Source organism: Peromyscus leucopus, chromosome 3, assembly GCF_004664715.2.
Source record: "Peromyscus leucopus breed LL Stock chromosome 3, UCI_PerLeu_2.1, whole genome shotgun sequence".
Classification (NCBI taxonomy): Eukaryota; Metazoa; Chordata; class Mammalia; order Rodentia; family Cricetidae; genus Peromyscus; species Peromyscus leucopus.
Window position 1 is genome coordinate 109,720,361 of NC_051065.1, and position 13,866 is coordinate 109,734,226.

A 13,866-nucleotide genomic window follows, 5' to 3' on the forward strand; every position below is an offset into this window, starting at 1 on the left:
TTCTTTCTTTCTTTCTTTCTTTCTTTCTTTCTTTCTTTCTTTCTTTCTTTCTTTCTCTCTCTCTCTCTCTCTCTCTCTCTCTCTCTCTCTCTCTCTTTCTTTCTTTCTTCTCTCTCTCTCTCTCTTCTCTCTCTCTCCCCTCCCTCCCTTCTCTCTCTCTCTTCTTCCTCCTTCCTCCTCTTTCTTTCTTTCTTTCTTTTTCTTTCTTTCAAGATAGGGTTTCATGTAGCCTAAGCTGGCTTCCAACCTCTTATACAGACCCTCCACCCCTCAAGTGCTGGATTACAGGTATGCAGGTAGGAATCCAACCTAGTATGTCAGAATCATTGGGCATTCTCTCAGGTATAGCTCTGTCTCAGGCATGTCAGCTTCCAGGTCCAAAAGAAAAGAGAAGAGGACCAAAAACCAGTCTCAGGATTGTGACATCCTCCCTGAATTTCAGCCTACAGGGTTTCACAGCCACTGGGCTGCCGCAGCCTCCTTAAAGGAGGCTTCTGGTCTTTGCTTTGTGCCACAGCCTTCTATTTTGCAGTGTTTACTATAATGTGCTACGACAAGACATGGCTTCTAAGCATAGGGCCAATGGAGCAGAAACTTCAGTTTTTAACCAAATGAAAGGCTCCAAACAAAAATCCATGGATAATATCAGGTCACCAAGTGTAGCTTGACAAAAATGTAGTATCACAGTTTGGAAAATTAACGGTCATCACTTCAAATGGAATTCCAAAGTCAATGGACTTGTCTGATTTGCTGCAGCTTGTAACATTCTGAGAAATAGCTAACATGTATTCATTGCCAAGGTTTATTGCTTTAAACAACAACAACAACAATAACACCATCACCACTACCACCACCACCACCAACAACAACAAAAACCTTAGGGCATTTGGCTTAGAGTATTTAAAAAAGCAGGAAAAGCAGAAGCTGAAACAAAAATCCTCAAACTAAACTAGTTCCTACAAGAGCCACATGCGTTTAAATTCAGCCATTTTCCTGGAAAGGAATTACTTAGCTAAGCAATGCTCACTCATACTAAGGTTTTCCTGCTTTTAAGCATGTGTATATGTTCATGTGCATGTCTGTATATGGATAGGTGTATACATGTGTGTGGGGGCCAGAAGACAACTTCAGGTTTCATCCTCAGAAAAACTGTCTGGATCCTTTGAGAGAGGGTCTCTCATTGGCAGGGAGTTCAACAATTAGGCTAAGCTGGCTGGTCACAGAGCTTCAGGGACCCTCCTGTCTCTGCCCCTTAGGGCTGCCATTAGAAATGTATATCATTACCATGTCTAGCATTTTCCTGTGGGTAGTACTTATCAGTCTGAGCTATAGCTCCAGATATATTTTAAAGATAATTAACACTGAGGATGTTTGTAAAGCCATAGAGAGATATATTTTATAAGCTTCCTTAAAAACATGTATATAGCTGGGCAGTGGTGGCGCACACCTTTAATCCCAGCACTCGGGAGGCAGAGGCAGGTGGATCTCTGTGAGTTCGAGGCCGGCCTGGACTACAGAGTGAGTTCCACGAAAGGCTCGAAGCTACACAGAGAAACCCTGTCTCGAAAAACAAAAAAACAAAAACAAAAACAACCCCCCCCCAAAAAAAACCCACGTATACAATATATATGTATGTTTGTGAATACATAAGCACATACACATAGCTTAAATGGAGTTATACCACATGGGGTGATAATACTCCTCATAAGAGCCATAGACTAAAACCCCCAGTGCCAGGCACAGGGAATCTCTCCCCAAGCTGTTGATTAGAAGATTACAGGAGCTGCCCCTAAACTATTGGCACTGACCTTGGCTGATTCCCAGAATTTTAAGGTAGGTCCCTATTGCTGTGGGATGGTCTGTATGTCAAATTGCTCTGATTGGTCAATAAATAAAACACTGATTGGCCAGTGGCCAGGCAGGAAGTAGGTGGGGACAAGGAGAGAGGAGAATTCTGGGAAGCGGAAGGCTGAGGCAGAGAGACACTGCCAGCTGCCGCCATGACAAGCAGCATGTAAAGACTCTGGTAAGCCACCAGCCACGTGGCAAGGTATAGATTTATAAAAATGGGGTTAATTTAAGATAAAAGAACAGTTAGCAAGAAGCCTGCCACGGCCATACAGTTTATAAGTGATATAAGCATCTGAGTGATTATTTTATAAGTGGATTGTGGGACTGCGGGGCTTGGGGAACCTGGAGAGAAGCCCTCCAGCAACACCCTATTGCTGAAGACAATACATGCTTTGGTCACAGGACTTCAAAGAATGGAGCTGGAACTGACCTGGAAGGGCCCTCCCTGAGGACTGGCTTTCAAAGTATCTGAAGGTGCTACGCAATCTGCCGAGGGAGCAAAGTATTCAATAATCCTACCCAGCTGTAAAGCCTATGAACCACAACAATGGCCAGCCTGGCAAGATAACCCCAATGGTGCAGTAGTGGCACTTTTCTCTTGTGGGTAATGAATAAGCTGTCTTTTTGGACTCAAGACACATTCAATAGAAGGGAATCTGTGCCTGCTGACTACCTACTGGCTGGTTAGATCATAGGGCCTGGAGGAGAACCTACTACTGCTGTATTCCTGAACCAATATGATTTCTAACTGTATTCTAAATACCTAAATACTTATCCTCATGTCCAGAGATAAGCACAGCTCTTTCTGCTCACTAAGAATACCAACTGATCAAAATGCAGACTAAATGACCTTGGGATTCCTAGTCCCAACAGATACATCTATAACACAACCTCTATACCCAAGGCCCAGTGAACATCAGGGAGGAGGAGCAAAAAGATCTTAAGAGCCCGGTGACCAAGACCCCTGATGCTGGATAGCGCTTTCTGTTTATGATAGAAAGTTGGACTCGTGAAATCTCAACAACATGGTTGCCTAAACAAGATGTACATATTGACAACACCAGCTAATATGCAAATTGGATACAGGAAATTCTGCAAGGCCTACTTCTAGGGCTACAGGCAATCAATGGCTGCAGAGAAAGAGAGAGAGAGAGAGAGGGAGGGAGGGAGAGAGAGGGGGGCGGATATCAATGTTCTTCAAGTACAAGTTCCTGATAAATTATTTAATCCCAAATTGTCAAACTTAAACACATATACAAACAAATGACACTAAATGGATTCAATAGGTTATATCAATGTGTGTGCATATAAATGTAATAATAATAATAAATAATAATAAGGAAAGAAGAGGTCATGGATTTGAGGGGTAGTTGGGGGCATGGGAGGAAATGGAGGGAACAAGGAGAGCTGAATGGAAATAATGTAGATGCAATACTCATGTATGACAATCTCAAAAAAAAATAAATATATTTTAAAAAGTGGCATTTCAGAACTAACTCACAAAGCCATATTCAGGCTTCAGTAAGTCCTTCTCTACATCCAAGAAGCTCTTTGGGATTTCTAGGGTATTCCAAGCAGTGGCCATTTGCCTCTTTCCTAATTTCATTTCCTGTGTCCTGCCCTTGTTACAACCTCCTCATCTGCTCTATTTCTTATATATATATAAAGGAAGAAAAAGAAGTTACCCTGTGCCTCTGCACTTAGCAGCCTTGGCACCCGGTTAGGAAAGTTATTTTTGGTTAGCTATAACTAAAAGGCTTAAAAAGGTCTCTGGGCACACACACAAATTTTAATTGCATATTTTTAAAAGTCTCTGGCTCTTACAAAGAAGGCTCCTTCAAGTTGGCTGTAGTCAGAGGTCTGCTCACAAACCTCCTCTCCAGTGCAGTCCAAGGCTTATTGGAAACTCAATGAATGGCAGCCCTGTAACTGTGGTTAAAGAGAGGCAAGATTTAGCAGGATTTGCCAGGCAGAGTCATCTGCCAAGGTGTGGGGAGAAGGATGGCACCACTAGTGAAGACTTCTGGGAGACAGCTCCCAGGCCAATTACCAGGTGAAAAGTTGAGGACAGGGAGATGGGCTCTGAAGCTCACTTTGGGATATGGAAGTCAGATGGCCTTAGAGGTCTTAGAGAAGAGGCTGAAGGAGTCTAGAGGGCTTGAAGTGCACACATTTCAGTCATGCAGAGACATCAACAGCTGCCGACTGCCAGTGACACTTTCTTGGACCACGTTATTAAAATGGGCAAGGTCTCTGCAATAGTTCCAGCCCTCTTTCCTGCTTTCTTTTTGTCCTAGAATTGTCTCCTTTAACACAGTACGCATCTCACTGACTAGCTTGCTTGCCTGTGCCCATGCTGAAGGAGCACTGTATGTGCATTAAACTCACGAGAATGTAAGCTCCATGGAGACTCACTTGCAGATTCAGGGCTTAGAATCTGAGTCCTGTCTGATATATATGAGGTGCTCCAACAATTTCTGTTGAAGGAATGAAATGCTAAGGAAGGGCACAATGAACAGACTCCCTGAGATGCTGAGAACTCTGACAAAAAGTGACCGGTATCGGTACCTTTCATTTCTATTATAGACAAAGTTAGAACATGTGAAAATGCATCACATAGTTTATCTGAATTGTAACCACAGAGACAACATCAGAATTTTGTATTAAATGCACATTGTATTATGTTTTAGGTATGGGTGGGCCATGAGTTAATGTGCGTTAGGAATTATGTTCTCCCACAAGCAGGGGCATTTGATACTCTTGGTTGCTGCGCTGTGGTCTACCCCATCTACTGAGATACTAACTTCTTGGGCGTAGTTGTAAGACTCCGTTGTGTATCTATAAACTCATCTGAATGGCTTTTAAAAATGTACTCAATTTAGTTCTTACCCACTGAATCTCGAGGATCTTCTGGGTCAGAACTCTGCCCTTGAACTACCTTTAAGTATTCTCTGATAGGTCAGAACTACTCTAGGCTCTGGTACTTGGATTTCTAGACTGGTAGCTATCTACCATCACTTACTGCAGCACTGCAAATACTGTGTATTTACACCGACCTATATGGCAGCCCCTACATCATGTAAGTAGATATTAAAGCCTCGAAAGGAGGCTAATGGCCAAAAAAATTCAATTTTTATTTTTTTCAGTTGCAGTTAATTTAAACCTAAGTGACAATTATGAACCAGTGACACTGCACTAAATAGTAGAGCTTAACTCATGAAATAAAGTGCCCTGTAAAAAGTAGAATGATAAAAAGTTACAAGCCATAAGTTCACTAATTTCTAATGCTAACAGCATTTATATATACATTCTACTACTTTGTGACAAACCTCTCTTTCTATTTGAGTATTGTACATCTAAATAGAGACAGAGATGATACCAACTTCACATAATGGTTATCAAGAATTAGCAAAATGGATCATGGATATGAAGGGCTTAGAGGGGAATCCTGGCATGTAGTATGTTCAATAAATCAGTTATCATAGGGATGGGATTTGGGTACAGTGTGGTGAGGAAGCTGTAGAAATCCCTCCCCAAACCCAATCTGGAAGCTGGAGAGTTCATCCAAGAACACATCTACAAAAATGACCAGGTGCTGGGAAGTAAAGTTAGTCACAGGAGAATCTGGTCTAGAAATTAACCACCAAGCTAAGTTGGCAAAATGGCTTCTTGATTTACCATTAAAACTAGATACTGTGCAAACTAAGATGTGCAAGCAGCAGGCTGGTAACCCAGGCATAAACAATGAGACTAAAGTCTAAGTTCAAGTTTATGGCACTGCCAGCTCGGAGAGAACAAGAGCAGTGTTAATGTTCCTTCAGTGTCAGATATACTCAAAGACTTTATGTCTGAGGGATGGGGATCAACACCAAGGCCACCCTGGAGATTGGCTATGAGAACAGTTACTTCCGTGGAGAGTTTGGTGGACCCGGACTTTCTCAGCCCACTGTCAAGTTCAACAGGACTAAAGTAGATTTAAAAAAAAAAAAAGGAACCAAAAGCCTGGAGTATGGCTCAGTAGCTGAGCACCTGCCTGAGATACCAAAGACTCTGGGCATAGTGGTGTTCAGATATGTGCCCTCTACTATCAGTACAGAGGAGGCAGACAGGAGGATCTCTGTGAGTTTGAGGCCAGTCTAGTCTATACAATAGTTCCACACCAGCCAGAGCTGTATAGTGAGAACATGCCTTAAACAAACAAAACGGAAAAAAGCGAGGAGATAATGACATGAAGCATACGGATAAGTGCCATGTGTAGCCTTAGTTGGTGCTTTACACACATGGGACATCCAGGACCTGTACCTTTCGATCTGTAGTGTGGTTCATCTCTAAGACAATTCTTTTTAAGAAAATGAGCTAACACTCAACAAAAATACATGTGTGTGTATGTATATATACATACTGTTTCACTCAATAATATTGTAATTTCAGCAGAGCATACGTAGTGTTCTACCTGATTGGGAAGTAACAAAACAAATAAACACCAAACTCCTGGGCTCAGGCCTCCATGGATTTAAAGCTTAGTGAAGAAAGTACTATGAAATAACACAAGTGAAGACGAATTCCACTGTTAAGCTCTATAAATGATGAGTACAGGATGGCTAAGAGTGAACGACAGGAAGGAAGAGTAGAAAAGAGGGGTGGAGGAGACAGCGACACAGAGGGAAGAGCCCATGGAACTCTCCTAGTGGTCCAGCGTGGCTGGTTCTGGCAAATGAGGCTGGTACAGCTCTCTGACTATGAGAGAGCTGAAGCAACAGGACACGAGCCAAAGAAGGAATTTTATATTCCAAGAAATGCTAAGGACGCTACAACAAAGGTGGCATTCTTTAACATGCCAGATAGACCGCATGCAGTCTTTCTTTAGGAACCCATCATCATAGTAAAATGCATTTGTGTGCTCAAAGATATTAATAATGCTCTAATGATGACATCAGCTACCAGAGACAACTTGCCACGGGTGTAATGGTTCTGTATCACAACATTCCATAACTCTACAACACTATCCAACGTATGTCTAATTTTCTTGTTTGGACAGAAAAAAAAACAAAAACAAAAAACCAAAAACCAAAACCAAACAAAAAAAACAACCCAAACATGCTGCCTGTCTTCCATCACTGAGGAGTAATAAGGACTGACTAGAGCAAGGCTCAAGAACCCAAATTAGGAATGATCCTTTTTAAGGGGTTACACCATGAATGCATGTAAGACATACCAGTTCAAATACAGCAGCAGGAAAGGACATTAAAGATAAAGTTATTTATACCAGAAGAAAAAACTTCTCAAAAGCAAGTTATGTTGCCTGGAATCTCAAAATATCTAACACTCAATTTAAAAAATATTGTGGTCTCCGAATCACTCATTTTCAACTCTGGGATGGTTCTGTTCCTGAGGGGCATCTAACAATGTCTGGGCATCTTCCAGATCATCATGGTACCAGTGGGAGGTGGGTATATGCTCTTGATGTCGAGTGGCTAGGGATATTTCCAAACATCCTATAAGTAAGTGTTTAAGACAGTCCCCTTTACAAAGAATTATCTAGCCAGAAGTGTCGATAGCACTGAGGCTTATGACTTACAAAACCTCATTTTTAAACTGAGACTTTAGGACTGGCAAGATAGCTTGGCAAAAGGTGCTTCATGCCAAGTCTGGCAAGCTGAGTTTGATCCCTAGGCCCCCATATGATAGAAGAGAGAGCTAATTCCTTTGTGCTTTGACCTCCACATGTATCATGTGGCACTAGTGTAGGGGTACCGCTTGCACATGCGCACACACACACACACACACACACACACACACACACACACAATCAATGTAATGAAGAAATTAAAACGTGCAACTCTAGAGCTCAAACTATCATGCAATCAGAAACCCACATTACCCTGAAGTGGAGCTTCCCTGGCTGGCTCCGAATTGCTCTGGGGATGGGAAGGAGCAACAGGGGGCACAAGGGATGCATGATCTTCTGTCCATTCTACGAAAAAGAAAAGAAGCAGTTTCCTGGTTTGTCTAAGAACAGCTGCGCCATTAATTGGTGGTAAAGATGGCAGGGTCTTTCTCTCCCATGTTTGAGCTTTTGCTAAAGAAATATGGCGTAAGTGGAAAAAATTTAACTTTAAAGGTCTTAAGTGAAAACACGGTTTTGGCTTTGGTTTTTTTAAAGTGTGGATTCACCTGAAGGTAGCCATATGAGGAAGAACCTTCTCCAGGCTCAATGAGGGGTAGGCTGGTCTGCTACCGTGCCCATCCTGCATGGTGAGGTGGATGAAGACATGCCATCATTTTGCTGAAACATAACTTCTATTGTCTCTGAGACCCAAAGGGAAGCCACCATCAGATCCTAACTCTAAGCTCACGACCATTGGAGGCCCAGAAACACCTTGCAGTGAATGACCCATAAAAGGTACTGCCATCTTCCCTCAGCTAACATGAACCCACGGCTCAGAACACATTTTCTGAGGCTATTAGGTTTTATCATCAAGAAAAAAATAAATTCAAGTTGTTCTTAAATTAAAAAGGAGATTAAGGCAGAGAACTTCTCAGCTGGCAAAGAGGCTCGCTCTCTAAACTGCACAGTTAAGGGTAGCAGGGTGGAAACCATGGCTTACCAGCTAAATTGGGCTCAACGTCTACTTTTGTATAAACACAAGGCACAGACATCTTTCACATTCTTAAAAGCTTAAAACTGAGTATTTCTGATACATGAAAATTGTGAGGTTTACATTAGTGTTCATAAAGTTTTACTGATCCACAGATATGCCTATATTTACATATTATCTGTAGCTGTTTTCATATTATAAAGGTGGGTAGTTATTATGGGAACTACATGTTCATTAATCCTAAAACACCGTATGTGGCCATTTACGGAAACATGAGGCTATCCCTATAGTGTAAGGTCTATATTTGATTATGTTTAAGGGCTAGGAGTGTAGCTCAATGGTTGAGTAGATGCTTGGCAAGCATGAGGTCCTGAGTTCAATTTCCTCCACCATACACATTTAAATATATATATCGGATATATAGTTATATCCAGTACTGTAGGAACAAAAGTGTTATACTTCATATCCACACAATTGATATTCATATATTATAGAGGGTATAAAGCCTATCATTTAAAAATTGTAACGAAAAATTGGGAAAAATATAAGTATTAATAATGGATAGTTACATATTAGTAGAAATACTCACTAAATGACACATTATTCAGTTACTTAAACTATGAGTTAATTATAATAAAACTTCAAGAAGGTTTATGAAATAAAAAATGAAAAAAAAAAAAAACCAACAAGTTGCTCAAATACACCTGGGATATATTTGCCCACAAAATTATCTTGTTTTTGATATTTCCAATTTGTATATACCAGAAAATTTCTTCACAGTGAACATCTGAGAGCGGGATAGGGCAAGCATTGGGACATTTAATGTTGCACTCTGCTTCTGGGTTATTTTTATTTCTACAACGAATATGAATTCCTAACTTCCTAGAAGCACTCAGGATTACCAGCTCTAATCCTTCTGTGCAGGGTTTCCAAAAAAAAACCCTGCACATAAAGGAGTGTAGTGCCCAGAAACTCCGCTGGAAGTAAAAACATTAAAGGGGCACTGGATTTCGACAAGGATTGCCATGCAAATGCTGCAGGGGCCCTAAATTCCCTCACTGTCAGACTTAGCTCTGCAGGCTAAGCTCCTGTTAAAGCAACACAGAGAAGTCTGGGTGCCTATGCAGGGGCGCCCCCTTCAGCAGTGTGCTGGGGTGTGCTGTGGGAGGAAGAGAGGCTAGAGGAGGAGGAGTCAGTCATCAAGGCCAGCTCTGACCACACGGGGGTGTCAGTGCCTAGGAATCGCCCCACATTCCCAGCTAGGCAAAAGCCTCCAGCAAAGAAGCTGACCTTCTGGCTGTGGTGGCTGAGGCTGCTGCTGCTGCTGCTGCTGCTGTTGCTGCTGCTGCTGTTGCTCAAGCTGTTTCTTCCTTTTGGCTTCTAGGACTGGGTTTTCATATTGCGTCTTCCTGTTGATGTGGCTGGGAAGAAAGGAAAGCAGTTTTCAGGTAGGACATATTCATTCCAGCAGCAAAAGGCTCAGCAAGTCTTCAGTTGGAATGGAGCCACACAGAGGGTCTGGTGTGGATACGCAGATAAGAAGAAATAAACACGGTTTCCATTACTGGCTGCTTACTTACTGCACTAAGAGCTAGGGTGTCAGCCGGGAATGCATCGTATTAGAAATTCCTAGTAAATGTCCTAAGGCAAAATGTAGTCTTACTCACGCAGCAGAAACTCCTTGTTTATAGGGGACATATTCCAAGACCCCCAGTGGATACTGGAGCCCAGGGTAACATCTAGTCCTGTATGAACTGTGGTTTTCCCCTGTACCTGCACGCACCTATAGTGAAGTTTAACCTACAAAACAACTGCAGGAAAAGATCAACAACAACGATTTACCACAGCCTCCAGCAGGCTCCACATGTGATTTCTTTTCTTTCCTTAGTCACTTAAAGAACTTCTGCCCTGTCTCTTAAGCATGTTCCAGTTGCCTGTGCCACTTTGTGCTCTGGGTCCACCATGGAGTTAAATAAGGGACACTTGAACACAGCATTTGACACTGTGGCAGCTGACCTGGTAACTGAGATGGCCATTGATAGGTAGGCAGTGCATAATAAAGTAGAAATGTACTGGACAAAGGGATGCTTCATGGCCGGATCTTTATGGAGCAGCAAGGACGGAGAGCTCATCATGCCAGAATCACATTCAACTTGAAACTTAAGATTTAGTTTCTTCTAACCTTTCCCATGTAACTTTCCCCCCGCAACCAACAGTTGACCTTGAGTAGGTGAAATCACAGAAGCGAACCATGTATTTAGGGACACTACATCATTTTATGGGGGAGGGAAGTACCTCTGAGTGGTTCACTCTCTCTGACAGTATGAGCCAGCATGCTCACTCAGCTATGGCTGCTTCTGAATTCTAAGATTTGAGCCAGTGACTCTACCCAAATTTCCAAGCTATCACCAGAGAGGGGAGGTACTTAAATCCAGCGAGAAGTACATTCGGAATTACTGAAAATTAAGATTAACTGGGGCTGTGATATTATCTGTAGCACACAATGGTAGAAGTCTTGAGTGGTTTACAGTAGGGTATATAGAAATCTAAGAGTAAAGTTAAAAGAACTCCACTAACATGTCAACTATGTTAACTGACTGACCAAGAGGAAAGACTGAAATTACAGGCCGTAGACAAAAATACTCCAAAGGTAGCCGAACTGAGTATGTGTGATGTGTTCACAGGGACAAAGACCTAGGTGTTTTAGATGACTATGTAACTAATAAGGTCAGGGCAAGTGGGCAAGACGCACGCACGCACACACGCACGCACGCACGCACACACGCACACACGCACGCATGCAACTCCCTACCCACCCACATGGGTGTGTTTTTTGAGTGATGGCCTTATTTATTTTGTATTTATGCTAAGTATACATAAATATACATATACAGATGGTTTCATATATGTGTATGTACATACTTTTTAAGCCAAAATAACAGTTCACTAGAAGCTTGGGGGCATACCTACTATGTTATTATCTAAAACATCAAATATTGCTTTTGAAATTCAGACTTTTTTTTTTAAAGAAGGGTTTAATCAAATGGGGTGGGCAGATTATCTTTAATTCTTATTAAAAGGACATTTGCCTCTTGATTCCTTGTGGGCATTAAAAGACATAGAGAACCAGACCAGAGTAACTTAACATCTTATCCCTGAGGACCAAGTTTCTTTTCCCTTCTAAGTGGTGCCCAGCTGCTTCCTTTCTTACTAAATGCACAAGGCAGCTGAGTACCAACGCAAGCCTGGCCTCACCTGGCAGAAGACTCTCTGTTCATCTGTATAAGAGAGCTTCAGAGCTCACACAGGAAATGTACTTTATTAGGGTCCATAAAAATGGCTTTGCTTGTGTCTCTGATGACGACACTTCTCTTTCTGCAGAGAGAAGCAGGACTCGCACTGGTCAAGGGCACTTCCTATACTGAACTCCTATAATTGCTTTACAATGCAATGCTGGCATCTTACTTTGGCCTGGCATTTTTGCATAATGTGCTCCTATTATAAGGGCATTAAACAGTGACTTTTTATAGCCAGCAACATGAGAAAGAGAAAGAAGGCCTTTTATCTTCACCATGGCAGGAAGGATAACGATGATACAAAATTTATATGGCATTTGTCTTGTTCAAAGGGACTGTATTAGTTATCTCTCATTTTTTCTCAGAGGAAAAGATATGATTTATATGTTTTCAGTATTCTACCTCTTGGTTATTTTTAAAATTTCCTTTTAGTATCCAGCTAATCAATGGTTTTAGTAAAATGACAGAGGACACGCCCAATGTTAGAATAAAGTCCTCAGTGAGGAGATCGCACTAAGAGGTGAGACTCCTGGGGACAGGCCAAGAGGGACAGATAACAGGTCCTGCATCTCATCCCAGTTTTCCATTCCTTCTTACTCCTGGTAATATTTCATAAATTATTCAGATTTGTCTAACCCATTTAGAATGGCAGAATAAATAAGTAATTACTGCGACGTTAGACCTAGGCATGGAAAAGTAGGGCAGCAAGGCCCCCCTGAGAGCGCACGAGCTTTTTGATTGGCTCTCCCACACCGTGGTCTTCAACTAACACTCACTGAGCACCCGTCACGTCACACACCAGGTCTCGGTGATTTGGAAGTTAACAAAAGCCACATGGACTGACTTCCTTTCTGAATTTCTTCAGCTTCAGGGACGACTGACTTATTCACTAAGTTCTTCATACTTTCATTATAAAATTATTACTATTACGTTGAACCTTGTAACAATACATCATGAACATAACTGCCCAGGAGTGCAGAGAACGACGTGTGGATGTTCCACGGGCACTTACTCTACATAGTAGACACCGTAGACAGGGTCTTCAATCTTCTCCCAGCCGGCAGGCAGCTCTGAAAAACAGAAGGACATCAGAACAAGAGGAGCCGATTCTTGGAGACCCCAGAGCTCAACAACTGAGTGATTCAAAGGGGAGCGATGTGTACAAACACCTTGGACCCAATTAAAACTGTATGTTCTAACACAAAGAAACACGCATTATTTTTACTTTGTTCAGTGTGCTTTTCTACATGAAAAAAAAAAAAAAAAAAAACAACCACAACAATTCCTTATCTACTGGTATTTTACTTAAGAAAATAAAACTTAATAAAATGCACTCCCAGCTGCCTTCATTACCAGCCAAGTATTAAATTAGATTTTAATAGAAACACTTAAAACTTGCCTTCAATGCCTACTTCTCACCTTAAGTATTTACAGTTTTCTCATTGTTGCTAGACTACCTTGCCATATAAGCAAAAACACATAAAAACTACTTCCTATTCATTTTCAACTCAATGGTCTTATTTTGCTTTCCTCAGATACAAATCAAACTCACATCTTATTCTCTCGTTTTTTTTGTTTGTTTGTTTGTTTGTTTTGTTTTTTGAGACAGCGTTTCTCTGCGTAGCTTTGCGCCTTTCCTGGAGCTCACTTGGTAGCCCAGGCTGGCCTCGAACTCACAGAGATCCTCCTGGCTCTGCCTCTGGAGTGCTGGGATTAAAGGCGGGCGCCACCACCGCCCGGCATCTCTCGTTGTTCTTGATGAAGACTACTGAGTGAATAAACATGACAGGCCATGTCTGTGTCTGACGTGCACACTCCGTCAGGCCATTCTTCCATGCGGGCCAGTTTGTCTTTCCAGAGCTTTACTTGTGAATAGGACACAGTCAGCTCACTGCTGTGTGTGAGTAGTATTCTTTTCTATTTCCCCCAGTGAGTGGTGTCAGAGCAGGTCTCACTAGGTAAGCCAGGCTGGTCTCGCACTTGCAGTTTTCTGGTCTTCACTGCGAGAGCCCCGGGATTGTAGGCACGTGCCAACATGGCAGACTATGTTATCTTTTAAATGTGAGGGCGAATAGCCCTAGGCAAACAGTGAACTCTGCCTGCCTCCGATGCTTTCACAT

General features: G+C 42.0%; 1 protein-coding gene across 26 annotated transcripts in view; it reads right to left on the reverse strand.

Moving 5' to 3' along the window:
- Magi1 (membrane associated guanylate kinase, WW and PDZ domain containing 1) overlaps positions 1 to 13,866 on the reverse strand; it is a 653,433-nt gene that overhangs the window by 72,556 nt on the left and 567,011 nt on the right. For 25 of the 26 annotated variants that reach the window (XM_028855222.2, XM_037203933.1, XM_037203931.1 and 22 more), the window contains 3 exons: positions 12,759 to 12,816; positions 9,741 to 9,871; positions 7,733 to 7,825 (listed from right to left, as the gene is read on the reverse strand). In XM_028855222.2, coding sequence (XP_028711055.1) covers positions 7,733 to 7,825; positions 9,741 to 9,871; positions 12,759 to 12,816 — 282 coding nt within the window. The remainder of the gene's footprint in view (positions 1 to 7,732; positions 7,826 to 9,740; positions 9,872 to 12,758; positions 12,817 to 13,866) is intronic. The other variant, XM_028855228.2, reaches the window with a different exon arrangement.